This window comes from Anarhichas minor, unplaced genomic scaffold, assembly GCF_050575085.1.
Source record: "Anarhichas minor isolate MPS153535 unplaced genomic scaffold, ASM5057508v1 ptg000027l, whole genome shotgun sequence".
NCBI classification, from domain to species: domain Eukaryota; kingdom Metazoa; phylum Chordata; class Actinopteri; order Perciformes; family Anarhichadidae; genus Anarhichas; species Anarhichas minor.
Genome location: NW_027466473.1, coordinates 7,149,457 through 7,177,400, shown reverse-complemented (window position 1 = coordinate 7,177,400; position 27,944 = coordinate 7,149,457). Strand labels below are relative to the sequence as shown.

Here is a 27,944-nt window from a genome sequence, read left to right as displayed (position 1 = left end):
CCAGGAACACCAGGTATATAATTAAGAAGGGACGTATATCAGATGTTTTGAGACACTAAAGATGTTTCCAGTGACATGAGATGCAAAGTTAAATCATTATTCACATTCTAGGCAGAGACATCTTAAGGAGGGGCAACTGGGCTTATTATATTATATTATTAAAATGAAGTGAAATGATAGTGAGTCAAGGATTAAAGCTTTATTTATTTAACAGTTCCTAACTCAAATAAGTTCCCAGGTTACTCAAGTTTGATTTTCCTACAGTACAGAAAATAATTAAAATGAACCCACAAGCTCACTTTTCAAAAATCCAAAACAACATTGGATTATCTTAGAAAACAGTAAATTATCTTAAACAAGCAAAAAAAAAAACACATTAAAATAACTGCCTTCACACTGTGATACATCATTTGCTTGTGTGAATACATTGAATACAGTTTTTAATCATAGCTGTAGTCTGACTGCTGGTACTGAAGTCTGTTGCTGCAGTATCGGTGTCGTCTGTCGGTGTTTGTGAGGTGACTGCCCTCTTCAGGTGGAATGTGAACCGTCTCTGAGTCGGGCTGTACAGTCACGTCCTCCATCAGCTGCAGAGGGACATGACCCTTAATGTTAAGACATAGTGTCTTTTTCTTTATTTATATGCACGATTCACATTAATCAGCATTTCTGCAAATGTGCCGGTGTTAGTCGGCCAGATCATCTTCTTTGGAATAAGGCTCCACGACTAATGAAGTGACACTTTAAGGAATTCTGTGTTTTCTCTAAGAAGTCAGGCCTGGACAGACTGGAACAGACGGACAGCGAGGCCAACGGGAAGTGGTATAATGTTTATTATAGGGCGGCGCACAACACAGAACAACATGAAGACGTGCTTGAAAAATGCCATGCTCAACCAGTTTTCCAAAGGCCAGTGTAACATGAGAAGCTACAAGATAAATCCACAGTATGACTTTCATAGAGATTACAGAATATTTCCACGACAGATGGACATGTTTCAGGTGACGACGAGAGTTAAGGCGTAGGTCTGTTTAGAGTTTGGTCTTTAATCACGTTCTCCTCCAACATGTCACTTTGAGCAACACAAAGTTGCCTCTTTTCTTATTAGACAAATCAAGAAATTTTATTTTTGGCACAAAATATAACGGCCAAATAAATGAAACACCAGATTTTAAAGGTGAATCTATTAAATGCTATATTTATATCTATCATTTAATTAATTATATATATATATATATATATATATATATATATATATATATATATATATATATATATTCGTGAGTGTACATTTGTATCACAGAATGTAAAGTTAATAAAACAGAAAAAGCAGGAAGAAAAACAAACAACGTACAGATGAACACTATGTACGTATAACGTTCTATAAGCCAGTCTTTGCTTTACAGTAAATTCCCGATAGAACGACCTCTTTATTATCCAACAAAGGCACTGTGTACAAAATCAATAAAAGGAGCATTACAAAGTGTTTAACCAGACTATTTAGATGAGTTAACCTCACGCCAGGCTGGAAACAAACACTCACAGTTGATTATTCTCAGATATGTTAAAAAAAAAAAAAACACATCATGGGAGTGGCCACTTTTTAAACTGTCAGACGATTCTGCAACTGCTCCACTTGTCATCTTAAGTGTATTCAGAAGCTACAGTGAGTGGGTAGTTTTACATTTGCAGATCAGCCGCTGTGTGTTTCTAGCCGGATGATGATGATGATGATGAGAACTGTCAGCCATCTGTCGCGCAGCAGATTGAAAAATGACATTTGTCTCGATCTCTAAAAGACAACACTGAAGCGTCGACTGCTGGCTGCTGTGACTTCTCACAGTTTGAAAAACGAGGCGGCGGCAATCTTGGCTAATGACTGATATTAGCGGTTGCCAATCGCTGGTTATAAAAATACTGGCCCATTTCAAATGATGAAGAATATTACACGTCTACATGTTAATAGTATTATTGTATCTGCACAAAACAAGGCAGCAATTTCACGGCATTAGTAAAAGAGACACACGTTGGAACTTGGCGGGAATTGTAACATTTTTGTCAAAAACAAACCAGGTGAAATTTGGAGCCACGAGCCTCATTGTTTATTCACAGAAGGTAAAGAAAACGGTGCGACTGTAATAACTTCGTAACGTCAGTGGCAAGATCAGAACAACACATTTAAAAAAAAGAAGATCACAGATTCTGTAGAGTGGTTAATGACGATTCACGATTAACCCAGAAGACAAAACACAAAATGGAAAAAAAGGGGGCAGCCCTACTTCACTGCAAGCAGGTTGGATGATGCGGCAAAAAAGTGTGATATGAAAATGAAATGTTCGAATATCTAACAACAAAAGGCTCATTCATGTTGAAGAGTAACTATATATGGGTTCAAATGCTGTGGCCTTTGAAGGCAAGAAAAAAAGAGAGTTTAAGCTTCACTTAGGTTTACATGCTGCTGCAGCAGGAAAAAGTAAACAGTCCAACTGCTCGACGTTACCTTTACCGAACTGAAGCCCTCCCGAGCACAAACATCACGCACGTGTTTACAACCTGATCACATGCTTATCTTCCAACTTAACGAGGTGCGGACCGACCGAACGTCGCATCTAATTCCTGCTTTGTCATCACAGATCGGGTGTGGTCAGATAAGAGACACAGCGGCAACTTTCGGACCCGCAGGGACGTCTTAAAAGGTTACAAAATACGCACACAGTCTGCAAAAAATTTAAGGGTTAAAAAGACTTCGGAGAAAACACGTCACCACATCCGAGTCGGAGGGTTACAAAATGAATTAAAGCTCAGCCCCTGAACGTCCACCATGTGCTACCTTGAGTTATAAAGAAACGTTCAGTAGGCCTGGCAGGCGTCCGGGGTTATCTTTTAAGGCTAATCTTCTCTAAGTATGGCTTCGTCTTATGCGTTTGTATCTGCCTAGGTGTCTAAACACGGGACAAAAGTGAAGAGTAAACACGGTTGTTAGTATAAGCAGATGTCATGAAAACAGGGAGCAATATTAAAACATCATCCATCTATAACACAGTGACGTACTAAAACCAAACCACTGTCCTAAGGTCTGGGCACTTGAGTGGTGAACAGGCACTGCACATCAGAACGAGAAGACAACATGACGGTGTACCGCGAGGTCAGAACGATCATACGGGTGATTCATATGTTACCGATATTGTAATACGCTGCAAAATTCTATAATCACAGTGGGGGGGGGGGGGGTGGTGGGGATCTGGGGAGCATTAAGTGTTACAGAGTTAGAGTTGACTAATGAAAAGCAAAGGGGAAACGAAAGCTGCACTATTCCACACCGGGCTCAGTCTACTGCAAGTTACTTCACTAACTGACTGCTGTTTGAGGGCGACGGGGCCGGAGCTGGGACACTCTGCTCCCGAGGTGAACACACGCCCGAACACCGGAGTCCAAACTTCAGGCAGAAACCTAAGCAGGTCCGGAGAAGACAACAATATTCAGATTTGGTCTTAATGTTTTAGACTGTTTCCAGTGTTTTTTTCTCTCCTTCTAAAAATAGTGTTTCACACCAACACGTTCAAAGTGGGCCAGCTCAGACTTTTGTCTCTTAAAAACACCCGAGTCTGATTTGGATGACTGAACGGGATTGCAGCATACAATCCTGGATAACTAGTGCAGTGTGATAAGGATCGATGCGTCTAGAACTAAAAGCAACAGAAGATACATATAGTCTGGTCCTTTGGAAGTTAAGGCCCCAGATTTATTCTCCTTAAGAAAATAAAAAAAAAACCTCTTAAAAATATATATTTTTTTAAAACTTCTTGGTGGATGTCAAGTGTTTCTGGTCAAAGGCAGTTGCATAAGGTGTCAGAGGGTGACTCCTCAAAAAAAAAAAAAAATCATGCTTGAGGCAGATAAATGTCGAAGGATTCAGAGTGACGAGTCTCTGGCCTGATTCTTCAGATGGCTGATTGGCACTGTGAGCTCATCATCTTCTGGAGCAGAGGGATCTGTGGGATCAGAGGACAAGAGGATTAGCTGCTTATATATATCTCTCACACACACACACACACACACACACACACACACACACACACACACACACACACACACACACACACACACACACACACACACACACACACACACACACACACACACACACACACACACACACACACACACACACACACACACACACACACACACACACACACACACACACACACACACACGAGTTAAATTGAAATTGCACAATGCATGAAAACATTACTACTATCAACTATAGCCTCACTGGTGCATCAAACTCAACCAAATATGTTACGTGCAAAATTCAGTCAAGATTGGACGAGATTAGGAGGAGTTGATAAAAGAAGTGGTTTGTATAAATAAATGGTGAAACATCTCGGTAACTGCAATAACTGCTTGTTCCTGCTTACTCTTAGCCAGCTGAACAAGCGGAAAATACCACGCTGTATTATCATATTATTTTATCACCTCATAAAGGTGTTATGGTGACTGTGTTGCATATTTACACAATACTAATTTCATTTTCTTGCCAGAACTGTTAAACTTTGCTCATATGTGGGTGGTCAAATCGTCCACGTGGCTTCCCATGCTGCTCCCAAACTTCACCGCATTCTTGTGCAATTTAGTAGGAAGGTCCCGGCAGACGTGGATGATGAGCTAACAACACGGAGGCTGCCGCTCGGCTAGATGGAGAATCGTTGAGCGTTGTGGTCGGTGTTTGTGCTCCATTAAATGCCCTCTGGTCAGCTGTTGTAGTAATGTTTTATTCCATTGCAAATGGATCAACATTAGTATTATTATGAGCATCATGAGGCTGCTTTGTATTCTGCTTTTTGTTGAAGTGGTTCAAACACTCAAGACACCCAAGTTTATAATTTCCAGCGATCATAAGCCAGGCGTACAGACGGCCCTGAACACAACACGAGGGGTGTGGTGAAATATATGAACTCCTGTGGAGAACAGTGCCACCCTCACCTTAGTCAGATCCACTCCAGTGAGGGCGTTGACGGACACGGGGAGCTCAGCTAACAGACGGTTCACCTCTCCGGTCACGCGGCTGCCATCTCCGCTCAGGATGACAATCTCACTGGTCCTGGACAGCGGTGCAGCCACCTTACTGGCAATCTGAGGAAACACAAGGGAGCATCCGGGTGTTATTTCACTGACTGAACACTCCTCGTACCATCTATTTATGACAGGAATTGACACGAACATATTCCATTCATTCCGTCTCATCAGGGGAAAGAAAAATACGCCCCTTGTGTGTGTCAATGTGACTCAAATATTGATACCAAAGTCATCTGTCTGATTGATAACTCTGACCAGTGCAATGCTTTAACAAACACCAGGCTGGGAATATGTAAGGGTGTAGCATTAGTTCATTTGTAATGATCCACATAAACCCGCTAGGCGTGTTAACCTGCACTATGTTTCAATGCAGCTGATTTATAATGGACGTATCTGATGGTGAGACTAGTTTGCTGATGTTTGAGAATAAAAACATATATTCCAACTTCAGAATACTAAAAAATGTAATTCTTGTTCTGTAAAATCTAAAAAACACTTAGATGACATTGGTGCCATACCTCTAGTGGTGAAGACATTTGGGTGATCAAACCAATAAACCAAGCATCTGAAATGTAGGTGAATTCTTTTCAAACCAGCGGCGTATAAATAAATACCACAGACCAGGGGCAGAGCCTCCAGGACCAGAGCCGTCTTGGCCGCCTCGCCGTACTGCTGGTAGGCTTCCGCTTTCAGCCTCATCTTCTCGGCCTCTGCCTTGCCCACGGCTTCAATAGAGGAGGCCTCGGCCTCGCCGATGAGGCGGATCTTGTCGGCCTCTGCCTGCGCCGTCAGCACCGTCTTTATCCTGAGGTCGGGGTTAGGTAAGCATCGAAAGGACCGTTTAGTGTTTACTGTCGTTAGCGGTCAGTCATGTACTGTTCTGCGACAGCATATGAATGCATAAGCTGGATTTGCAGGTTTATTGTGCTGATGTAAACAAACTTTAAAACCATCAAAAAACATTATCAACTTAAAAATCTAGCTGCTGTCTTAGCATTAGAAAGACTTGTTATTCAAGTTAGAGAGCACATTTAAATCATGTGTTTGGATCAAAGGAACCGTGTGTAGCATTATGGGGGGATCTATTAGCAGAAATTAAATATTATATTAGTATTTACTTCTGTTTTCTTTGGTGCGTACATTGTGTTTTCACTACCTTGAATGAGATGTTTTTCTCTACATTCGGAGCGGGCAGACATGTTTCTACAGTAGCCCAGAACGTTCAAACCAAACACTGACACTGGCTCTAAATGGGGACATTTGCGGTTTCGTGTCGGCCACCTTCGCTCTACTAACTACACGCTTGGCACAGGGGAGAAGTTTCAAATGGTTGCATTCTGTAACCTCGCCACTAGATGCCGCCAAATCCCACACACTGCACCTTTAAGGAAGGTGTCTTTAAAGGCCAACACCAGGACAACAATCTGTTTTTTTCCATTTGTTTCCTTCCTAATTTTCCTTCCTAGGTTTAAACAGAGTAAAGTAAAATGTCCCAACATCATTAGCAGCTACGGAGACTTTAAGACTTAAATGATGAAGAGAGAATGTTTGCAGTGTGCGGTGAAGGTCTGTGCGGGACCAACTCACTTATGTCCCTCAGCCAGCTGCTGCATCTTGTAGGCTTCCGCCTCGGCGGGTCTCTTCACGGTGGCCACGAGCTCCTTTTCAGTGCGGATGACCTCCTTCTCCTCGATGGTGATCTGCTTCTTCCTCTGCACCACCTCGATTTCAATCTCCTCCAGACGGATCTTCTGCTGCTCTTTGGCCGCCTGCAGCTCGTACGCCAGCTGAGCCTCTGCTTTCTGGAGAGGTCGGAGGTTTTCATTAATACTTTGCTCTCATGTCGGACTGTCGACAATAGTCGGCTCAAAATCAAGTCCAAAATCATCCAAGTCATACCTTTGTGTTCACTTCCTGATTAAAGGAAGCTTTCTGCATTTCCAGCTCTCGTTTGGAGTCGGCCATTTTTGTGTCAGCTAAGAACTTGACGTCCATCATTTCCCTCTTACACTCAGCTTCCTGTAAAAGACATTGTGCAGGACATAATGACATAACAATCCACGGGAGATGGATTAGGAGTCACTTGTTGGTTTCTTAATGTGATGGCTATTAGCCAACAGCTACTCAACAATCAGAGAACGGATGTTTTTTTAAATTGCTCTTGTGTGAAGTTTTAATATCCTCTTAAAGCTCCTCTTACCCTGATGCCAGCGTCCCTCTCTGCCTCCGCCACTCCGATGTCTGCATCCCTCTGGACTGCGGCTGTCTGAGCTTTGCCCAGTGAGCTCAGGTAATCCACTTTATCATACACATCCTGTCAGAGGGACGAATAAATGTGGCGGTACATCAAGTTATTCAATTGTTCAAAGTCAAATTAGATACAGATGTTCTAAAGATAAATGCAGAGTGAAGTCAACTCGATGTCTTTCACCTTGATGGTGAAGCTGAGGATCTCGATGCCCATGCGGCCCACATCGGGTGAGGCCACCTCTCGCACCAGAGTGGCGAATTTGTCTCGATCTTGGTAAATCTGCTCGACGGTGAGGGTGCCTGAGAGGATCAACACGGGGGTTTAGTGCTTTCCCGTCAATACGACTGTAAAATTGAGCCCGCTGACGAAGATGGGCATTATGTCAAGAGAGCAACAACGGCCAAATGATCCGTTTAAACAACTTGAAGTTGTACAATTTATGTTTGCAAGAGCAATTTATTTGAATAAACAGAAGCAGCACCTGCCATTTCATTCAGTGTGCTTTGATCAAACTGGCCTTTCCTTGTTCTAGTTTGCCACCGGATCATTGTGTTGGTGTGCATGCCGACATCTGCGCACACATTACGTGTTCAAGTCAACCACATTTTAACAGAATGTAAATTAAACGGGGAAGAGCCGAGTCAGCAACCAACCTGCCTCTTGGCTACTGGCACATTTCACTCCACAACCACCTTTCTGGTAAAACTGCTTCCCACTGTGACTCAAACCACGGTGAGGTTCTCATCTCCAACTGAACAAAAACTGACTAGAACTCATTACAATGCATCTATAGTTAGAAATCAGAACCTTGAGAATTATGACATGCCATTTATAATCCTCTGGGAGCCAAACATGTTCATGTTGTGATCATGTCTCACGTGTTTTGACTCAAAGATGTTGAAATAAATAAGTAAAAAGTGAAAAGGAAAAAGATCTGATGGAGCTACCATGTCTGTGTTTCCCTCAATCCCTCTCCTCTTTCTTTCCTAGAACATGAGCAACACTTTAAAAAACTACACGGACTGTGCACATTTGTTGGAAAAACAATGACGATGCTGTTTGGAGAGACTACCCACCAAGGATGGCGCGCAGGTGACCCTCGAGGGTCTGCAGGATGACGCTCTTGATCTCAACCACCGACTTCCCCAGGAACTGTTCGCAGGCGTAAGCCAGCAGCTCATTTTCTGTCATCACCTTCACCTGGTGCCAACGTGGACAAAGAGCGTCAGCTGAGCACACATCCACAAACACAAACACGAGCACAAATACAGGCAGCACATGGGTGTGACACACATGTAAACGTGACCCCATTCTAGCTTTTGTGGTGTCATCTAACAATCCCTTTCTCTCCAGTTACCTCGTCTCACTTTAACGCCACCGGTAACATAAAGGAGTAAGAGGACATAACATGAAGAATGGGAAGTCAACAGAAGTCTGCAATGCATAAAGGCTGGGTTGTTTTTGAGTTGTGCATCCTTGCTATTGACTTGGCTGGGCAGTGATGAGCTGCTTTAATAATTACTTATACAGAAAAGAAAGGGCTGAGGCTGCATAACCCTCAGGGCTGATCACAAGGCTTTAGAAAATACTGGCCAATTATATATATGGCCAGATAATTAATAATTAATGAACATTTCATGTTTAAGCTTCTTAGTTTACATTTCTCAAAAACCAAAACTACATGTGCAAAAGAATATCTCAACGCGGCTTCATTGTTACATTTTTAAACACAACATCAGAGCTATGCATGTAGAGAGCTGGTATCTGGTATAAATGATCATAACAGTGACTGTAGTCACACAGTGTGTGTGCTGACAGATCTAATGGGCAGTATTAAGCCATTTAATGCTTTACAATCAATAGCAGAAAATGCAGACAGTTTGACCTCAAACCGGTTCCCTTTGTGCTTATGACGACAAGCAAAGCGTGGATTTATAATGAAAACGCTTCTCTAAACCTTCACAATGCAAAAAGACACATTCCCTGTTAACAAAGTTATAATTTCACATAATTATACTGACGAAAATCCCAACATCTAAGCTAGATTCACGGTAATGCAGTGAGAATCCCAATTCAGCAATCTACTGTATGTTCCTGTTACAAGGTCAAAAAAAACTAACAAAAAACAGGAGAATTTAAAGCTGAGGGGATTAAATGCAGAAACAAAAATCATCAGTGGGATAATTAACAGAAAAAAATGGCAATGACCTGAGGTTTACGAGAAAAACACAAGGACATTCAGTGACAGTTCGAGAGGTCGCTTCTACAGTCAGGAAATCAAAAACAAATGGTGTGAGACACGAGGTTTTGGGTGAGATTGTGCTCCACCGGCGCTGTAAGGAAAGAGAGAGTGAGCTGGGTCCTTAGGCGAGAGGTCTGCACATGGTTTGGTTTTGCGACATGCATTCATACCAGGAACGAGGGCAACACAAAGTCAGGGGAAGATGGACGTCATTCCAAGGAAACGCACAACCACACAACCACACTCACAGACAGACAGCAGGGGGAGCCGTGCCGCGACCGACACCAGAACAAAGTACTCTATGCACTTAACCCTTAACCTCCTCCTCCACCCCCGCCCTCCCCACCCCCACTGCTCTCACGACACCACCCTTTCTCCTGCCTCCTCCAGGCACGCAGTTCAAACACAAGCACAGGAAATGTGATGGATCAAGAGTGGCACCTGAACTTCTCCTGATAAATATTCCCTCAGCTCATGTTGTTCCTTAAAGGCCATTTTTGTAAGATAGTAGATGTGCAAGGTCCTTCAATGGAAGGTTTTACTGCCAACTGACCAGAAGGCTGTCAAAGTAAACAAATATACTCCTACTGAAAGTCATGTGGTATACCATTAACACTCGTTTAAAACAATATCCTAGAGTATTTCCTGCTCTGGGTTCCTTTACATTCTATCTGCTGTGGGGCCTCACGCTTACTCTAAACACATGCGTCTCTTTAATTTACCGAGGACACACACTACTCATGTTGCCATGGGACACTCGCTCCACAATGGTCACGGTTGGCCCAATCAAACGGTGGCACGATGAGCCTCTCTGAGAGCGAGGGGCTGCTCAGCTCCCAAACAGTGGGCGCATTGTCAGCATGCATGTAGGAAAACACAGAGGAGACGAACGTCGGCACGACTGTGGTTAAAATGCAGAACTGATAATGAGTCATCTTCGTTCAAACACAAAAATAAATACTGGCATGCAGACAGTAAAAAATAAAAATAAAAATAAAAACAGAACAGGAAATGAATATGAGCAGAATATAATTTACAAACAGAAATGCAGAAAATATTATGGAACAAGTTTCTACAAGAGAAAATCCACCGTAAAAAGATTTATAATGTTAATAATTGATAACAGTCCCGTCATAGATACTAACAGTGTACGTTTTGTACTCACACTGACAGAAGCACACCGCAACACAGGATTAGATGTATTGCACATGATCAGGCCGTATCATGGGCATGTTTTATTATATCGTGTTTACTTTGAGACGATGGAAAGGTTCTCATTACTGAATCGGGAGACTATCCCCAAGCACTCAGTGTTCATCTTCCTTTATTCACCGTGACTGAGAGTGGCAATCGTGGAGAGCTGAAACGTTTACCGAGGAGGTAGCTTTGCTCCGTGAGCTTTTCCTTCAACTTGCCCAATGTTCTTTTCACTGCCATCAATCTCCACCGGCATCAGAAAGAGGAGGAAAACACAAGCAGCCCAATCACATTCAGCCTCCTCGACCATGTGGTACCCCTGTGGCCACAGTCATGCGGACATGTAGTTCCATATTTTCAGGGACACGTGACAGTCGTGGTGAAGCCTACGGCGCTGCTGTGGCTGAACCTAGTTCAGAACAAACCCTGGTCTTCTTTTCATTCAGCCAGCACATGCTGTCTTTTCCTCCATTTTATCGCTTTAACGTGCATTATTCTGGTGTTAGCAGGAGAAATATGAACTGACTGACTTGTAGTTTTTTCATATGTTTGCTTGTACTCATCTGGTACCGTAATCTTTGTTTGAATCTCTCTTGTAACACTGATTGCTATAAATAAAGAACATAATTATTAGGTATGCTGATAACTATATATTCTGTATGCGTGGAGTAGATCTGGATGCAGAGGTTTCATGCATGTATCAATGTTTGAGACGATAAGAAATGAAGTTAAGATTATTTTAAGGTGGATTTTCTCTTTAACATCTCAAGTCGTCGACCTAAAAAACAAAAAAAGTTCACTTTGGCACTGAACAGGATCAAACAACCAAAGAGCAGAGACAATGAAAAGAAAAGTTTAAAATTGACACTGAAATGCACATCAGGCTCTACACAGACCCTCTCCTGTCACACTGGGACCAGGTTCAGACTGAAAGTAACACGGTCAACAGAATGCGAGGGGCTACATATATAAAGGTGTGTTGCTACAGGGAATACGAATTAGGAAGTCGGGTTTGAAGGTTTATCAGACACCAAATGCCAACTGAATTATGCCGATTCTGCGGTCTCATTGAAATGAATGAGGAGTCTTGTTTTTGTTTTGACGCAGTGCTACCGTCAGTCTGAAAGCTGGCTTACCTCCGATATGAAGGTACATCATGCAGACAACAGTTTGACCCAACATTTCTGTGTGTACATCTGACTCAGTGTGCATCTTAACTTGCCCTCTGTATGAAACACCACCTGTGCTGTGATTATGGGGTGATGCCAGGGAAAAGGAGAGGGGGGGGGGGGGTAGTGGAGTCTGAACTGGCATTCCCAGAAAAGTGTAGTGATTTACCTGAGCCACCCCAGTGACAGTAATAGCTACACCCTCCGCTGTCTCTACATCATCACACTTCGGCTGCAGGGTCATAATCTCAAGCGTTATCCTGTTGAAGAACGTGGAAAAAATATAAAATAAAAAAGTGACATGTTCGGAAGGGGAAAGCAAAATGAAGGGAAGGGCCAGAACACAAGGAAAGAAACAGGACAAAGTGAAACCATTCACCCAAGGACTCCAGATCACTAACAATGGAGCAAAATGAGACGCCACCCACAATTCAAACTGTGTGGGATTTGGATTTTTGCCGTAACTATTTTTAAATGCATCGGTATTCAAATAACTCAATTCACATTGAACATTGGGTTCCTCAAATCCCTTTTTCAGCCATTTCTATAACCTTCATTTATTGACCCCGTTGCCAGAAGTGACTCAGAGTTGAGCCGGGTTAGTGACAGCTGACTGTCTCCTCTCCACTGCAGAAGGAAAAAAGGCCATGAAGATGAGAAAAAGCAAACAACATAGACAACGTTAGCTTGTTAGTTGAACCTTGCTCCTGGGTCTTCCTTTGGTCTCCAGCACCAGCCACTGCTTGTTTTTTTTTTGTTTGTTTTTTCGTCTTTTGAAGTGCATTACCTGAGCCACCCCTGTCACATCCAGGGGAACACCCTCCGACGTTTCGATATTCTCGCAGCGACAGAGGATGGTCATAACCTCCAGAGACATTCTACGCAGGCGGGCAGGCAGGCGGGAATAGCAGAGGCAAAACAGTAAGTTGGACAACAGCTGTTAGGAATGTCAGTAACTAAGGTCAAAAGAAAGAGGGAAGAGGGAGGGGGGGGGGGGGGGGGGAGACACAACCGGACCTCCTGTTTTTCTGGTTTAGAGCCCGGAGGCTGTTTCATGTATGATGTCGTGCTGCTGACACCTCTTACAAAAACCAGGATCGTCACAGCGACAGCACGGTTCCTCTCGCCTCGCTCTGTTTATAAATGTTTTCAACAATCTGGGACAAAGGGCGAGACCTATAGATTGAAAGTCAAGTCACCGTCGTAAGGATTCTCGAGCCAAGCTCCTTTTTTTTAGGGTTACATTTGTACGGAGATTACACAACCCAAACCATCATTATGCTCCAGCGCTAGTCCGGCTGGATTGTTTATATGAGATTTTGTTTGAGAGCCGATTAAAAACAGCCGGAGCTGCTCTTTTAACGATAAATACGGACTCAGAGCCGTTGTCGTCCCGAGTCGAAGACATGGGAGGCCGATCGCAGCGACGAGCAGAGAGGAGACTCTCTGGTTAACGGCTCCGCTGCTGCTCTTTCCAGGAGAACTGGATCAATGAGTCACAGGCCTGGACATTAACGTGATTACTGCATCACGAGCGGGAAGCCACACTGTGCTGTGTCCACCCCCCCCCCCCACCCCCACCATTTCTATAACGCCGCCCTCATGCACACAAGGCTTTTAGCTGAAGTGGCCTCTACTCTCTCCGGTTTTTTACGGCCCAAGAAAGCATCTGAAATGTTGACTGAACTGAGAGGATTCCTGGGACAGCCGGCCTCTAAACAGGAGGGGGATTTATGAATCCAGCCGTGCGTCGACTGTCTTTTGTTGTCATGGCCTACCATTACGTTTCCCAGCAACTAAGAGACAAAGAGCAGCACCTAATAGGAAATGGGTAACCTGAAGGAGACACACTGGGGCTCAGACAAGAGTGAGATAAACACCAGACGAAGCAAAAGCAGGTTAGCAAAGTAGAAACAAAGAGGCATGCAGACCCTGAATGATACATCGTTTAACACCAGGAGATCCAGAGTATTTCCACAAGTTAGTTCATGTTCATTAGGATTACTGTACGCTTTACTCTTTTACAGATGGTACAGTCTAAATGTGTCATCACTCAAACATGACAAAGTCTCACTGAGAATGGCCACATGACGGCACAGACAGTTTCATTAATAACAAACTGTCGTTAACCAGCGACTTTGAACCCAGCGCCACAACAGGGCCAGTTGTTTATCATCAAATTAATATCACACCCAAATTATGTTCTGTTTCCTGTAACTCCTTTGCTTTAGTGTCGAGTGTGGGAGTTTAACACATTACATGGACAACAGGGTTTTTGTTTAGTTAGAATGTTTACAAAACATAGTTTTGTAAACATTCTGCTCGTAACTTTCGCTGACCTCGTCATTATGTACCATCTGTTTATCTTCTTTGTGTTTTCTCAGAAGCCGATTTGTTGGAGCTGCATTAAAAAGCAGCGGACAGAAGTGACCCCCTGTTTACACATTTAGTAAACATTGAGTTTTAATATCGATGCCTCAATTTACCATAAATAACTTGTTTATTCTTCACTGAATACAAGTAGGGAAGAGATAAACTTCAAATATCTACATTCTAAATACACACCTATGAAAATTAGACTATTTGTAAAATGTTCAAATACAACTTGGGCATTTTTCAGAAATGATCTCACTGTCAACAAATCCCAACTACGATTTTCAGCCGTGGATTAACGCATTTTGTGTCAGAGTATTTATAGCACCAGGACAATGGATATGTGATTTAACCTGTAATAAATTAACTTCAGTGCCCATTTACATCGTTATGTGGATCATTTGTGTGTTTTCAATGTGCTCACTAAATTTAATGACAAACTGGTCAACAGAGTGATGCAGGAAAAACACGGAAATTAGTTAGCATATTTGCATATTTTTGTAAACTCATTGACTACAATGTGAATGGTTTTTGGTTAGATGCCTTAAACAAGGTCTGAGGTCAACAAAAGCTTTAACGCCACACAGGTGTTTTCAGTTCATCGCCTGATTAGACCTCGTCTCAAATACGTCACACCCGCTGTGTGAACCCGCAGATACCGTGTTCTTAAATGCTACCTGACTGAGTCTGTGAGCAACGTGCCATTTAAACTTTATGGCTGAAAAGGGACTTTTAACATTTTCTTTGGTTTGGAGCCGGAGCAGAGAGGTCTTACCTCTGGATGTCAGAGATGAGCCACCAGGCCCAAGACCAGCCTCCCACGACATACGTCTTCTGATCTGAGCCACAGCAGCCACCTTTGGAACAAAACAGATGAAATGGAGGACAACAGTCAGAAAAAAGGAAACCAGCCCAAATTAATTATCCCTGAAATTTTGATTGAGATAGTTGAGACCTTTTAAAAGTGTCTATAAACAGATATTTTGCACTCGTAGTGATGACAATTGTTTGCTAAAAAGTCCACCGTAATAACTAAATAACGGTGATGATGCACTTAAATTCATGCAGTTCATTGGAAGACATTTATAATAATACATGCGATACATAAACCTATATGTAACTGGAGCAGCAGATTTGGCTTTAAACCCAAAGTAGCATTGAAGGTATTGAGACAATGACCCAGTTTTCATTGTCTGCGAGTGATTAGGAGGAAGTCTTAGGAAGATGATCATGTGCTGTTCTGAAAGTCATAAAAAAGCACCTTGTGGTCTTTCCACCACAGCGCCCACAATGTTTGCTCCTATTGCACTACTAGGAGCATGCACCCACTCCCTGCTTTCCGGCGCTACTTTAAATCTTTTGATTTGACTCAAACCACCGGTAGGTTGTTACTGTGATCTGCTGTGCAACTACAGCGATACTCTTGTTTGTTCTAGTCCATGCGATTACAATTCTAACCATTTATCTAACTCACGCATCAGGATAACGGTAGAAAATAGTTTATAGTAACAGTCGTGTGTTAGTGAATGTGAGGCCTCCTCCAGATGTAAGTTAGGTGGAAGGAAACACACATTGGTCACAGTCAGTGGCCTCAGTCGGATCGCTTAATCTGGAGTGTTTAGTGTGACATTCCCAGCTGCCACACGTTAACTGACAGATGGAGGGGGGCACTATCTTTACAGACACATACAAAACATTACAGCAGGACAGACAGACAGACAGACACCAACTTATTTTATTTCTATAAAGACAAATCTCAATCCGACACAGTGGCCTCTTTGCGTTTCACGTTACGAAAAACAATGCGCAACATCCTGGTGTGCTTGAACAATACCCCACAAGAAACGGTGGCTTGAAAACGGATCCGGAGTACTTGGAAAACTAAGCAACACTCGCAACTTGAACTCAAAATTATGAACTACTGAGTCAGTCCGTCTTGTGTTGTGTTGCCACATGACCCTCGGTCTGCCCTGCCTCAAACTATTCACTATAGGAGGAAATGTAACATGGTTTGCTCAAATATAGTGCTACTGACTTTTTAAATAAATCTTACTTACTTTACTTAATCGTAAATTCAATTTTTTTTAAGTCTTTGAAACTTTGACCCAGAGGCTGACCACGAGCAGAATGTCTACCATGAACAGAGATTTTTGGGACGTTGCTCTGCTACGACATAATCTACTTCAGACAGATTACAAGTGGTGTTTTAATAGGGGAATGTGGGTGGGGCCGGCTTTTACTATTAAAACCCACCTGATTGCTGCCAAATGCCATCACCAACTAAAGTAGTAACAGACTGAGGACCTATTGGAGCAAGGCACCATAATAACCCCAGCCATCCACCGACATATCTGAGATTCCTGACTGCATTCAATCCACAGTGGAGGGGGGGGCTTCATGTGAATGAATGAGTATTCAAGCAAGCTAAAAAAACAAAATCCCGTCATTAACTTTTCCTTGATGCCGGGTTTTGTTCTCAAAAGGAAAATGAAAGCCTTTACTTGTTATTTAGCCTTTGGCCAAAAAGAAGAAAGTGCTTTGGCACTCAATCTTGTAGAAAAATACAATCCTTTCTTTTCACACTTCTGAAATGAATCTGTCTTTGAATCTGGATGTGCAACTCACGCCCACTCACCTCTGCTCCCAATTCCTCTAACTGTGGAGACTGACACGCTTGTAGAAGTTTTTCCTCACAATGGAAAATCCCAAAGCTGTTTCTCTTTTTGTTTTTTTCTCTTCATAACCAGTGGGGTAAACAGGAAAACTGCCCCGACAGATTTAGTGACGGAAGCCTGCTCGTAATACTTCATGCACTACTACACTGGCAAAACACATTTATGAATTTAGATTTTCAAATTAGAATAAAGGTCCGTAATTCCGAAAAGTCTGATGTCCATCAGGGATCCACATCAGGTCAATGGAGAATGCAGCAACATAACTGACAGCCTATACATTAGTGACACACTGTAGAGAATAAGTGCTGAGGTCAGTTGTTGTGATTTGACTCTCTGGCTGAATTTTGAATAAAAGAAAATCCAATGTCTGTGGAACCAAAACTTTGACACAAAAGGGGGCTCTGGCCTCTGAGTTGTTATAAGGGGGGGGCGGAGATTAAGAAAGGTCTCGTGTGTGTCCTGTTTCAGGTCTGAGACACATCAGTCTCTCCTGTAATTTAATTCATTTAGCTGTATTCCTTCTGCGACAGAGAGCCACCATGCCCCACCAACACAAGAAAAACAGATACATTCACAAGCCCAGCTGCCCCACATCCACCCTCATAATAACTGCCTTATCATAACAAAATACCAACGTGAGAGACGATTCATGCGCCAACATTGCGCTTGGAAACAAAAATAAGAACAGATGCGCAACCAGACCCCATCGAATCCTAAACCAATCAAACGAAGAGAGACCACTGGAACACCCATTACAGCAGATAGATCCTACCGTGTAGGAGAAAATGGAGCAGAGAAAACAGGTGAATGTATCATGAAAACGTAACAAAAATAAATCGGAGAAACGCATTAGCGAAGGTACGACGTAGCGGATATCAAGGCGCCAAAAGACAACATATTTTTGCTAGATACATGACGTTAAACACTACTAAATTACATGAAATTGTAAAATGTTAGCATATTAGCACGTGACTAGTGTGTACCGTTTAATACATGTGAGTTACACGTCGAGTAAAGGTTAGGAGAGTGCTTTAATTATTTTTTCCAGGGTTTTTCTTTACAAGCGTTACGCACTCCATCGAGCAGAAGGAGCCAGGAAGGAGCCTGGAACCACAGCTAGTAGCCACACAACGTTACCTGAAACCACCAGGGCCTCGTTGGGTCCGACGGTGTGACAGTTCCCCATGTTTCCGATAGAAAAAAAGCTCGTATTCAAACCTACTCGACGCTTACGAAACTAATTTCACTTATAAACTATGTTTTTTCTCGTTTTTTCCCACCAACTGTCAATTATCGATGGGGTTTTTTCAACTGGAGAGAGTGTAGCAATGGCTGCGTCACGTTGCACGTAATTCGACCGAGTGCTTCCGCTTATGACTTTCAAAATAAAAGTGCCGTTGATGAACATGGGTTAGAGTACTCGATTTTATTTTATTTTGAAGGTGACGCCACCACGCTTCTATTCCTGTTTCGCTGTCGCTTGACTCAGCTGATCAGATACCCCTCCCCTCTATTGGGCCCCTCCTCCACCGTGGAAGGATACGATGCCATGATAATACAAAGGCGTGGTTGTTTAAATTTCCTCTCACGAAAGTAACCTAAACAAGACTCATCGGTAATTTTCCTCTGACTTACGCGTGTCTGCGACAGCCTACTCAGCCATTCGTGACCTGGTGTTTATTTCATTTGGTGTAGTGTTCAGATTGTTGTCATAGTTAAAGCTTCTCTGTATCGCCTAATGCAGATAGAACGTGTGTCACTTTCGAGTTGTGCTTTGATGTGTGGGCATAAAATACACACAGTGTAATGAAATATGAAAACTCTCATCCTTTCTCCTATTTCTCAATTCTCCATTACATCAAGCTGCTTAGAAAGGCCACTCTTTCGTAGGGCTCAGTAAGAGCGTGGATATTCAGCAAGATAAAGCAATATTTGCACAGATTTGCTCCTTATCAAATCAGTGCCCAATCACAATCTTTCACAATCTGACCTTCGTTACTAAACTATTTGATGGCCTGTCTTGCAGAAAAGGCATGGCACATTGTATCCTCCTAAATTCACGTTGTCAACACTATAATCAGAGGAGACCTACACCACTCCTTTCCAGGGAATTCCAAAACTTGAGAGAACGCCACTAATTGCCTGTTAGCAGTTGCTTCCGTATACATGATGCACTTGCTGATAAACACTGTGGGGTGGCAGATTCACAGAAATCCCAAACCTGGCCCACATTTAGACTCCTGACCTTAGCAGAGTCAAAGGACTGGATTGGCTTCCATCGGTCAGACGATGCTATATGACAGCATATTTGTGGCTGTTGGCAAATATCTTCCCACTAGAACCCGAACAACGCTCTCTCAGCGACACACGGTACATTTCTTTCTTCAATGTTTCATAATTCCACAGAGTGACTTGAACATCATCGTCACCACCATGATATGATTACATGTTATTTTTTAGTTCTCTCATTTTCACTGAGCTTATGACAGCCTTTTATTAGTGCATGCAGTGTTATCATCTACTCCAAATCTGAGCCCTCGTGATGTTGTCATGTTTTCCTTGTCGCAGCAGATAGATGTGTGAGTGCTTCTGTTGAAATACAAAAGGATAAGACATGCTCCATGGCAGGAACAAACTGGGGCTAGACCTGGGACCACAACCTGTACTGGCCCTTTACAACCAGCATGTAAAGATCCAACACACCGCAAAGTTGTCGCAATACCTTAAAAGCTGCATTCACAAACATTCCCGGGGGGAAATAGCATCAAATCCGGCTGCACTCTACAGGGCGGCCTGTGTGCTGTTGGAGCCCCGATCTCTCATAACGACAGGAGCTTTGGGCTAACGTAAGGGCCCAGATAAGTGTGGTGTTGAGGGCCCTCAAGAACAACTATGTTGACACTTGCTCAGAGGGCAACATTACTAAGTCATAAGCAGCATCTACACTTCTTAATTCAACATCCTCTCTTCAAAAACAAAGTTGAACCTTGCACTGGAGATACAGCATTAATGTATGACAATTGCTAAACGAGTGCACTGATTGTCATTCAACCCCCACCTTCCCAGGGGCCAAGCATTAGTCTGATGAGCCCACTCTATCCAACAGGTAAAATAATATAAGATAATCCTTTATTAGTCCCGCAGTGGGGAAATTCACAGGATCACAGCAGCAAAGTGGACAGTGCACACAAGATACAGAGTAAAAAAACAAGAGCAACAAGTAATATAAATAAGTAAATAAGTAATAAACAGTAAGAATATCAACTAAGTCAAAAAGTACAAAATCCACAGTAACTAAGTATAACTAAAGAACTAAAATACTAAAATATTATATATACAGACAGGGTGTTTCTATTGCACAGATTTTTAGTGTTTTTTGGTGTGTGGTCTACTGGGAGCACAGCTGGTTGTGCAGCCTGACAGCAGCAGGAAGGAAGGACCTGCGGTACCTCTCCTTCACACATCGGGGGTGAATCAGCCGGTGCTGAAGGAGCTGCACAGAGCTGCCAGGGTGTCCCGCATGGGGTGGGAGGTGTTGTTCATCAGGGATGATAGCTTAGCCATCATCCTCCTGTCTCCCACCACCTCCACCGTATCCAGTGGACACCCCAGCACACTGCTGGCCTTCTTGACAAGTTTGTTCAGTCTCTTCCCGTCGGCTGCCGAGATGCTGCTGCCCCAGCAGACCCCTCCATAGAAGATGGCTGATGCCACCACAGAGTCAGAGAAGGTCCTCAGGAGTGCTCCCTGCACTCCTGAGGTCCTCAGCAGATAGAGTCTGCTCTGACCCTTTTTATAGAGTGCGTGATCAGTCCAGTCCAGTTTATTGTTCAAGTGAACACCCAGGTACCCAGGTGGGCCCACAAATACAAACCACCATAAGTGCCACGATGACCAGCAATTTTTGAGTTTTCTACTTTTCCTCATATTGTCCAAATGTTAAAATCAGGGTTTCTTTTGGTATTATGAATGTACATTCACTGTCAGGTCAACTGGCTCAAACCTGATAAGAACTCTCTAGATTTTTAGACTTTTTACGGCACATGTCTGAATGGGCTAGACCTGCAGCTGTTGGACGAACGACAAACGAACATCTAGGACTTCCAAAGGGCCAGTTCATCCAGTTCATGCAGTTCGAGGTTTGCAGATTGTTCAGTCTGAGAATGGATATGAGCCGGTCATGAACTTGTCACAACAGGAGGTGGATTACAGAATTTCCCACCCTATCTGACGTTTCAATCGTGCCACAGCCCCGCTGCTTTTCCTTTTCATCCCCTCATCTGTACTCCAGATTTTGTTTTTGCTGCCCCACGTTCCTCCTTTTCAGCAGAGTTGGCTTTGGCAGTGGCACAAAGACTGTGGGCATGTTTGTCGACCTGTGACGTCCACCGCTGCATCTCTCTGCTGCAACCTTGGCTGCGTTTCCTCTTTAACCTAACTCCCTCGGCGATGGTTCATTTGGGTGTCTTTCCAGCTTACCCCCCAAAAAATCTCTGTATATATTGAATCTGTTGTCAGCAGAACATAATATCCAATCAGTTGACTTCCCTTTGAAAGGCGACATCTTATTAGGCATTCACCTAATACTGTTTATTACCCCATTTGCCTGATAGTGTGAATGTTTTCTCTAGATCAATCTCTGATAAAATGATATGGGACAATACGGGAATTCCATAATGACCAATTGCAACATGAGCCTAATTGCAAAGTGCAAACAGATAAGGCTCATTGATAAAAAACTCTCTGGAAAGCTGCCATGTGGTTTGATTGTTATTTTTTCTTTATGGTTACATATTTAATGAGTCACTGGCCATATCTCTCATGGAGCTTTTCAGGGCAACAGCGATGACCGCCTGAAATCTGTGTTACAGCACGTGTCCCTCAGAACACTCATGTCATGGGTGGCATATTGCATATGTGTAACCTACTAGTCATAAAAGACGTACAAGATATCTCTATCAACTTTTCCCTTTATCGGGGAGCTTCAGATTTCTCATTGATGTTAGTGTAAATAAATGATTCAACAGTTGAGTTCTGTCTTTTCTTTTAGACAGAGCTTCTGATAGATAATAATTGTCTAACATATTTAAAACACAAAATGTTGTATGCCTTTTCAAAGCAACATTCAGAATTTCCACTTTTATTAAAACAATGAATGCAAAAAAACGGATTCCAGCTTGACGAGTTTACTCTGTTAAATATTATTTGTTTGGCCTTCAACAGAGTAAGCATTATTGTCTGTATGATGTATTAGTATCAATACATTGTTTAAAAACACACATGTTAAAATGTGCTCTGCTCACTTGTTGACCAAAGAAAAAAAAGAAAAAGACTGATGTTAAACAATCATCTTTTAAAACTGAAATTCAACAATCTTTAACCCTTGTGCGCTTCTCTCAAAACCACAAATCTCATGAGTTTTTGCAAACATGAGCCTCAGGGCTGCTGCAGTGTTTCTGCTAAGCTAATCATTAAGGACAATAAAAGGGAAGGTTATATCACCCCGAGTCACTTAAATCCCAGCCAACCTGTCCTTGGAGCTTGGGCCCAGACGAGCGACAGCGGCAACACGGGGAGCAGACATGGAGCAACAGCTCAACAGACCAACATGGAGCAGGCAGATAGAGTTCACCCTGGCTGGCATCGGCTGTGCTGTGGGTCTGGGCAATGTTTGGAGGTTCCCTTATCTCTGCTACAGGAGTGGAGGAGGTGAGACACATGACGTCCTCAAACTGAACGATGAAACCAGACCAACATCCGTGCTTATACACTGTACATATGAACTGGGTCTCAAAACTGGCTGTAAACGTTAACAAACTGTGCTGTTACTGAGCTCTACTTCAATCGCATTGTCCTGTTGTGATGCTGATTGTGTTGAAAAAATGCTGAAGTTGTTCTGAACTTACTGAGAATTTTGTGTGAGAATATATGTGAAAAGTTCTCTCTGTTCTCTGAAACCGTGCATGTACAGTTGGAAGGAAAAATGATTTTACATGATAAAAACAGATATATGTTGTGGAGGGATACCTCACCTGATCCAGGATGTTAGGAGGAAAACGCCGGAGCAGGATGACTTTCACAAAAGTTAAATACTAGAGGATACCAAAAAACAGGGAGCCTTTGCCAGCAAACCGTGTGTGACAGTCGATCTGCCATCCCTTCCCCTCAGGGGCCTTTCTGGTGCCGTACCTTCTAATGCTGCTGGTGTTGGGGGTCCCCCTGCTCTACATGGAGCTGACTGTGGGTCAGTACACGAGGAGAGGGCCCGTCCACGCTCTGGCTACCGTCTGCCCACTCTTAAAAGGTGCTCTGTGGCATGAATTGATTTTCCCCACTCACTGAAAGAGATACAAAGTGAAAAATAGACTTTATTTTTAACAATATCTTTTGCTTGTCCTCAGGAGTGGGCATAGCATCGGTGGCCATCTCCTTCATCATGTGCATCTACTACAATGTGGTCATCACCTGGGCCCTGTATTATCTCTTCAGCTCCTTCCAGGTGCCGCTACCCTGGCAGAACTGCAACAACACCTGGAACACACCGAACTGTACCAACCACGCCACCAACAGCAGCTTATCCTCCACAGCCAGCCAGGAGTTCTTCAAGTATGCTTTCACTGTGTAGGAGAAACCGGCGCTGGTTTCTCAGAATTGTGAAACCAGACTAGATAATGATTACAATGTTGCAGGATTACAAAACCCCTGTAGCTTGTAGCTTGAGAAGAGGCTGGACTGCTTACACAGCTCTTACTCTGGGGATTGTGTCCGAGGTGAACAAATTATTTTGATACATAAGAATGAATTAGTCATGTGAGGTGAAGGTTAGCGATAAGAGGTAAACAGATGCTATCTTAAAGGAAGCTTTGCGTCACTTTTAAACTTGAACTTCATCACTCGTTTAATATCAAATGTTTATTCTTCTGCAGCAGTGGTTTACTCATTAACTTGTTTTGGGGATACATGTAGGAATGGAATGTAGGTTTTGCACCAAGTAACTGGTTTCACTGAATTAATGCCACAAGAAATCACAGGCAGTGTTGGGCGACAGAGATACTGCCTTCTTATCTGAACGTGTGGGCAGGAACTGTTTATAATATGTATGGTAGCTGTTTTTTTTTTCTCAATGCAAAGTACAATTTCGACTCACTAACCACTGAACATTCGCACCTTTAAAATGCAAATCTATATTGAAATGTTTGCTTGTTTAATCTGTGAAATCAGAATTTCCCACTTCAGGTCGCAATAACTCAGAACATCTGATGATATAACTATTTGCATCCTCGTGCAATAGAGAGGTTGCTGTCCACCAAATATAAACTGGCATATAGTGGTAGATAAACGCTTACAGGGAACAAAGATAGTATAGTATAGTAAGGTTTAGTGTGTTCGGTTTTGAGGCATGATGTCAGAATTATTTAATCGTCTTCTTTGAAGATATAAGATGCTGGAGCAGACGAGTGGAGTAGATGAAGCTGGAGTGGTCCGGTGGGAGCTTTTGCTCATTCTCCTTCTGGCTTGGATCCTCATATACTTTTGCATCTTTAAGGGGGTGAAATCGACGGGCAAGGTGAGTGAAAAGAGAGAGGAATTAGGACAGAGACAAGGAGGCAGTCAGTGAATAACAACCACTGTTTGCAGGTGGTGTACTTCACGGCTCTATTCCCATACGTTATCCTGATCGCCCTGCTGATCAATAATGCACAGCTTCCTGGGGCATTAGATGGAATATCCTTCTTCATCGTGCCAAAGTGGGACAAGCTGCTGTCAGTGGAGGTAAGAAGGAAGAATCGGAGGAGATGAGGAACTGGAAATCTGCTGATTCTGTCTGAAACAGGAGAGCAGTTAACTGGTGGAATGGTAACGGGTATTAACTGGCAGTGATGGTGGTTTTGGATGGTCATCCCTCTGTTTTGCAGGTGTGGGTGAATGCTGCAGCTCAGATTTTCAACTCCATCGGGATTGGTTTCGGCTCCCTCATGGCCATGTCCAGCTACAACTCCTTCAACAACAACGTGCTGAAGTACAAAGACAAAATCCTCATACGCTCAGACAACAATGATCACTGGGCAGTAAGAAAGTGTGATAAAAAAGCATCTGCTTTCCCCACAGGGACACCCTGACTATATCCATCATCAACTCCGTCACCAGCATCCTGGCAGGTTTTGTCATTTTCTCAGCTTTTGGATACATGTCCCATCTGCAGGGCATCCCTATCAGCGATCTGGCCGTGGATGGTAAGAAATCATAGTGATAGAAAAAAATCTTCAGCTCCAAGGGGATTGGAGAATTTAGGTTTGGAGATTGTCGCCTTTTCCCCAATAATAGTGTGAGCGTGGCTGGGTAATTACTCATATAAATTGGTTTTAAAAAACAAAGAGAGAAACAATGAAAAACAATGTTTTTCCTTTCAGAGGGTTTGCAGTGTTATAATTCAGTATCCTTGCAAAGCAGTGTTTCATGGTAGTTACATTGTTCCCAGTCATTTTATTTTTAATAGGAAAGGTAAAACACAGCTGTAATCCAGTGAAATATGAGTCATAATAGCTAATTAAAGACATAATGATACGACGAAGGGTAAAGGCCAACAGAAATTAATGCAACCTTTCCAACAACAACAAAAATACGTGTGGAATTGACAATAAATTCATGAATATAAATATATATATTTTTGAAAAGCAGGTGGTGCATTACATTACACAAACCATCAGTACGCTTCTTTCCAATGCATGCGGTCACTGAGTGGTTGCGCTAGAGATGTTGATCAATTCTCCATATATTGCTCTTGCCATTGCAATCTTCATAATTTCCTTTTTCCTTTTTCAATCAGCAATGCCACACTGTCATCTTGTGCGTTTGTTGCATTCAGGTCCAGGACTGGTTTTTATTGTTTACCCACAAGCCTTTGCCAACATGCCAGTGTCTCAGCTGTGGGCCGTGATGTTCTTCTTCATGCTGCTTTGCCTCGGACTGGACAGTGAGGTAGTTAATGGTGGAAAACGGCACCACTTCAGTGGTAATAGTAAGAAATGCAGCAATCCTGCAGAGGTGCAATGTGACTTTTTTTTCTCTTCTTCTTTGTTTGTCAGTTTGCAATGGTTGAAGTGATGGTGACCAGTCTCATGGACGAGTTCTATCACCACCTGATTACATTTTTCAAGCGGAAGGAGCTGTTTGTTCTTGCTATTTGTGGCGCAGCGGCCCTGCTGGGGATCCCCTGTGTCATGCAGGTATACAGACATGTGATTTACTGGATGAGCTTTAATTAAAGTGTATCACTTACCCGCAAGTCCTAAAGAGCGCGTCTCTTTTTCAGGTGGGCATCTATGTGTTCCAGCTCATGGACCATTACACCGCCATAGTGTCCATCTTGTTTCTTGCGTTCTTCGAGGTCATAGCCATCTGTTGGAGTTATGGTAAGCAAATGTTTTGTGTTTGTGTTTTTCAGTGGCCTGTTATCGTCACATGCTCCAAAAGTAGACACCTCCCTTTTTTTTTGAGGCTATATGTAGACTATCCTTCTCAATGCCAAATGTTGTAAAAGGTCCGACACCATGCAAACACAATGTGCACGGCTGTTAACTGAAGCAGCTCTCCATGCGCAGGTGTGAATCGACTTTCAGACAACCTAGAGGAGATGACTGGGAAAAGACCAAACATCTTCTTCAGACTCTGTTGGCTGATAGTTGCTCCTGTGCTGGTCACTGTAAGTCCACATGATTTAGATTTTTTTTTTTCTCCCCTTGAACCAAAACTGAGATCCATCTAAACATGTCGCATTACTTGTTTCTTCTTGGGGCAGGTCATCCTGATTTTCTCCATCATCCAGTTTAAACCAGCCCGCTATGGGGACTATGTCTTCCCTCCTTGGGCTCAGGGGGTCGGCTGGGTCATCGCCATGGGCTCCATCATCTGGATTCCTTTGGGTGCTGTTCACACATTGTGGGTGCTACCTGGCTCATTCATGCAGGTGACACACATTTCCTTTTTTTTCCCTTTCTCTCCAGTCAAAACATTGAAGGTGCAGCAGCGCCCACATGCATGTGTTGCAAGCTATGTGTTGCAAGCTATGTGATAATACTATTGGTGCAATTCTCCTACAGAAACTGAAGATGTCCGTCACACCGTACGCCCTGAATGAAAAGCCAAAAATGCCGTACTATGAGAGGGGAGGAGGAGAAACACATCCAGGCATCGCTGTCATCAGCTCCGACATCCAGCTGCCTGAAAAACCTCCTATTCAGACAAACCTGTGAGGGCTCTGTGCTTTGACAAGAGTGGCAAGTTAATCACAAAGTATCGTTTGCCGTTAGTTTTATATCTGCCATGCAGATGTATTGAAATAGCCATTTTTTGTGAGCCTATTAATTTAATTTGTTGTTGTAAATTTGAGATTTTGTTGAACTTCTAAGCGTTTTGCTGATTTTTTTAATGTGGAAAGATGTTGTGAAAAGACAGCGTTTAGAATGACTTATTGTTGTGTACATCTTTAGTATCCGGCCAACACTTCCTGTTGCCACAGAGCTCCAAATGACAAATGAGTGCTCCTCAGGCCTTCACACACATTTCCCGGCCCTCATTGATACGGACTCAACTTTGCTAAGGGTGCCATCTCTTGGCCATGTCGGCTGATGCAAGTACGAGTGTTGATAAATCTGAGGTCAGGTACTGTGCTTAGATTTAGTACATCTATTTTAGCCAATGAAATGAAAAGGTAATGTTACCATTTAACATTCACAGTTCATACAGCTGAATCACTTCTGTTAAAACCATAAACCACTGTGGACCAGTTCATTGTGCCAGACTCTTTTATTAGGTCAAATGCAACAACTGCTGATGAAGATGATTATACGTCAGTGGTAAACAGGGGAGTACACGACTCATGCAATTCTATGTCATGTAAGATGTAATAAAAAGTCACAAAGTCCACAGCTTGTGACTTCTACAATGGCAGGTGAGCT

The 27,944-nt window shown here is 42.9% G+C and overlaps 2 protein-coding genes across 5 annotated transcripts; one reads left to right on the top strand and one right to left on the bottom strand.

Moving 5' to 3' along the window:
- Nucleotides 1–815: 815 nt before the first annotated feature.
- LOC142960244 (flotillin-2a) lies at nt 816–18,346 on the bottom strand. 4 transcript variants are annotated; one of them, XM_076101998.1, is made up of 11 exons: nt 18,124–18,346; nt 15,087–15,168; nt 12,726–12,816; nt 8,407–8,530; nt 7,511–7,629; nt 7,280–7,393; nt 6,979–7,098; nt 6,667–6,881; nt 5,701–5,884; nt 4,987–5,136; nt 816–3,992 (listed from the first exon to the last, which is right to left on the bottom strand). In XM_076101998.1, exons 1-11 carry the CDS (start codon nt 18,170–18,172, stop codon nt 3,942–3,944), a joined length of 1,299 nt encoding a protein of 432 aa, XP_075958113.1. In that variant the 5' UTR covers nt 18,173–18,346; the 3' UTR covers nt 816–3,941. The 4 variants fall into 4 exon arrangements, with proteins under 4 accessions (XP_075958113.1, XP_075958110.1, XP_075958112.1 ...); XM_076101995.1 differs by lacking the exon at nt 12,726–12,816 and adding an exon at nt 12,108–12,198 and having other exon boundaries at nt 18,124–18,344; XM_076101997.1 differs by lacking the exon at nt 12,726–12,816 and having other exon boundaries at nt 18,124–18,180.
- Nucleotides 17,381–27,774, top strand: LOC142960240 (sodium- and chloride-dependent GABA transporter 1). Its single transcript, XM_076101989.1, has 14 exons — nt 17,381–17,789; nt 23,156–23,290; nt 23,388–23,592; nt 24,421–24,553; nt 24,625–24,759; nt 24,903–25,006; nt 25,096–25,220; nt 25,853–25,965; nt 26,073–26,213; nt 26,300–26,399; nt 26,589–26,689; nt 26,786–26,953; nt 27,087–27,235; nt 27,477–27,774. Exons 1-14 carry the CDS (start codon nt 17,675–17,677, stop codon nt 27,613–27,615), a joined length of 1,863 nt encoding a protein of 620 aa, XP_075958104.1. The 5' UTR covers nt 17,381–17,674; the 3' UTR covers nt 27,616–27,774.
- The last annotated feature ends 170 nt before the right edge of the window (nt 27,775–27,944 follow it).

Excerpts from the sequence above, each read along its gene's own strand:
- LOC142960244 (XM_076101998.1), bottom strand. The coding sequence starts at position 18,172 with ATGGGGAACTGTCACACCGTCGGACCCAACGAGGCCCTGGTGGTTTCA. Across the intron at positions 12,817-15,086 it reads CTCATCTCTGACATCCAGAG|AATGTCTCTGGAGGTTATGA; the intron begins GTAAGACCTCTC and ends CCGCCTGCGTAG. Across the intron at positions 5,137-5,700 it reads TCCTGGAGGCTCTGCCCCTG|ATTGCCAGTAAGGTGGCTGC; the intron begins GTCTGTGGTATT and ends GTGTTTCCTCAG.
- LOC142960240 (XM_076101989.1), top strand. The coding sequence starts at position 17,675 with ATGCGCAACCAGACCCCATCGAATCCTAAACCAATCAAACGAAGAGAG. Across the intron at positions 25,966-26,072 it reads GCCTCGGACTGGACAGTGAG|TTTGCAATGGTTGAAGTGAT; the intron begins GTAGTTAATGGT and ends TTTGTTTGTCAG. Across the intron at positions 26,214-26,299 it reads GGATCCCCTGTGTCATGCAG|GTGGGCATCTATGTGTTCCA; the intron begins GTATACAGACAT and ends TCTCTTTTTCAG.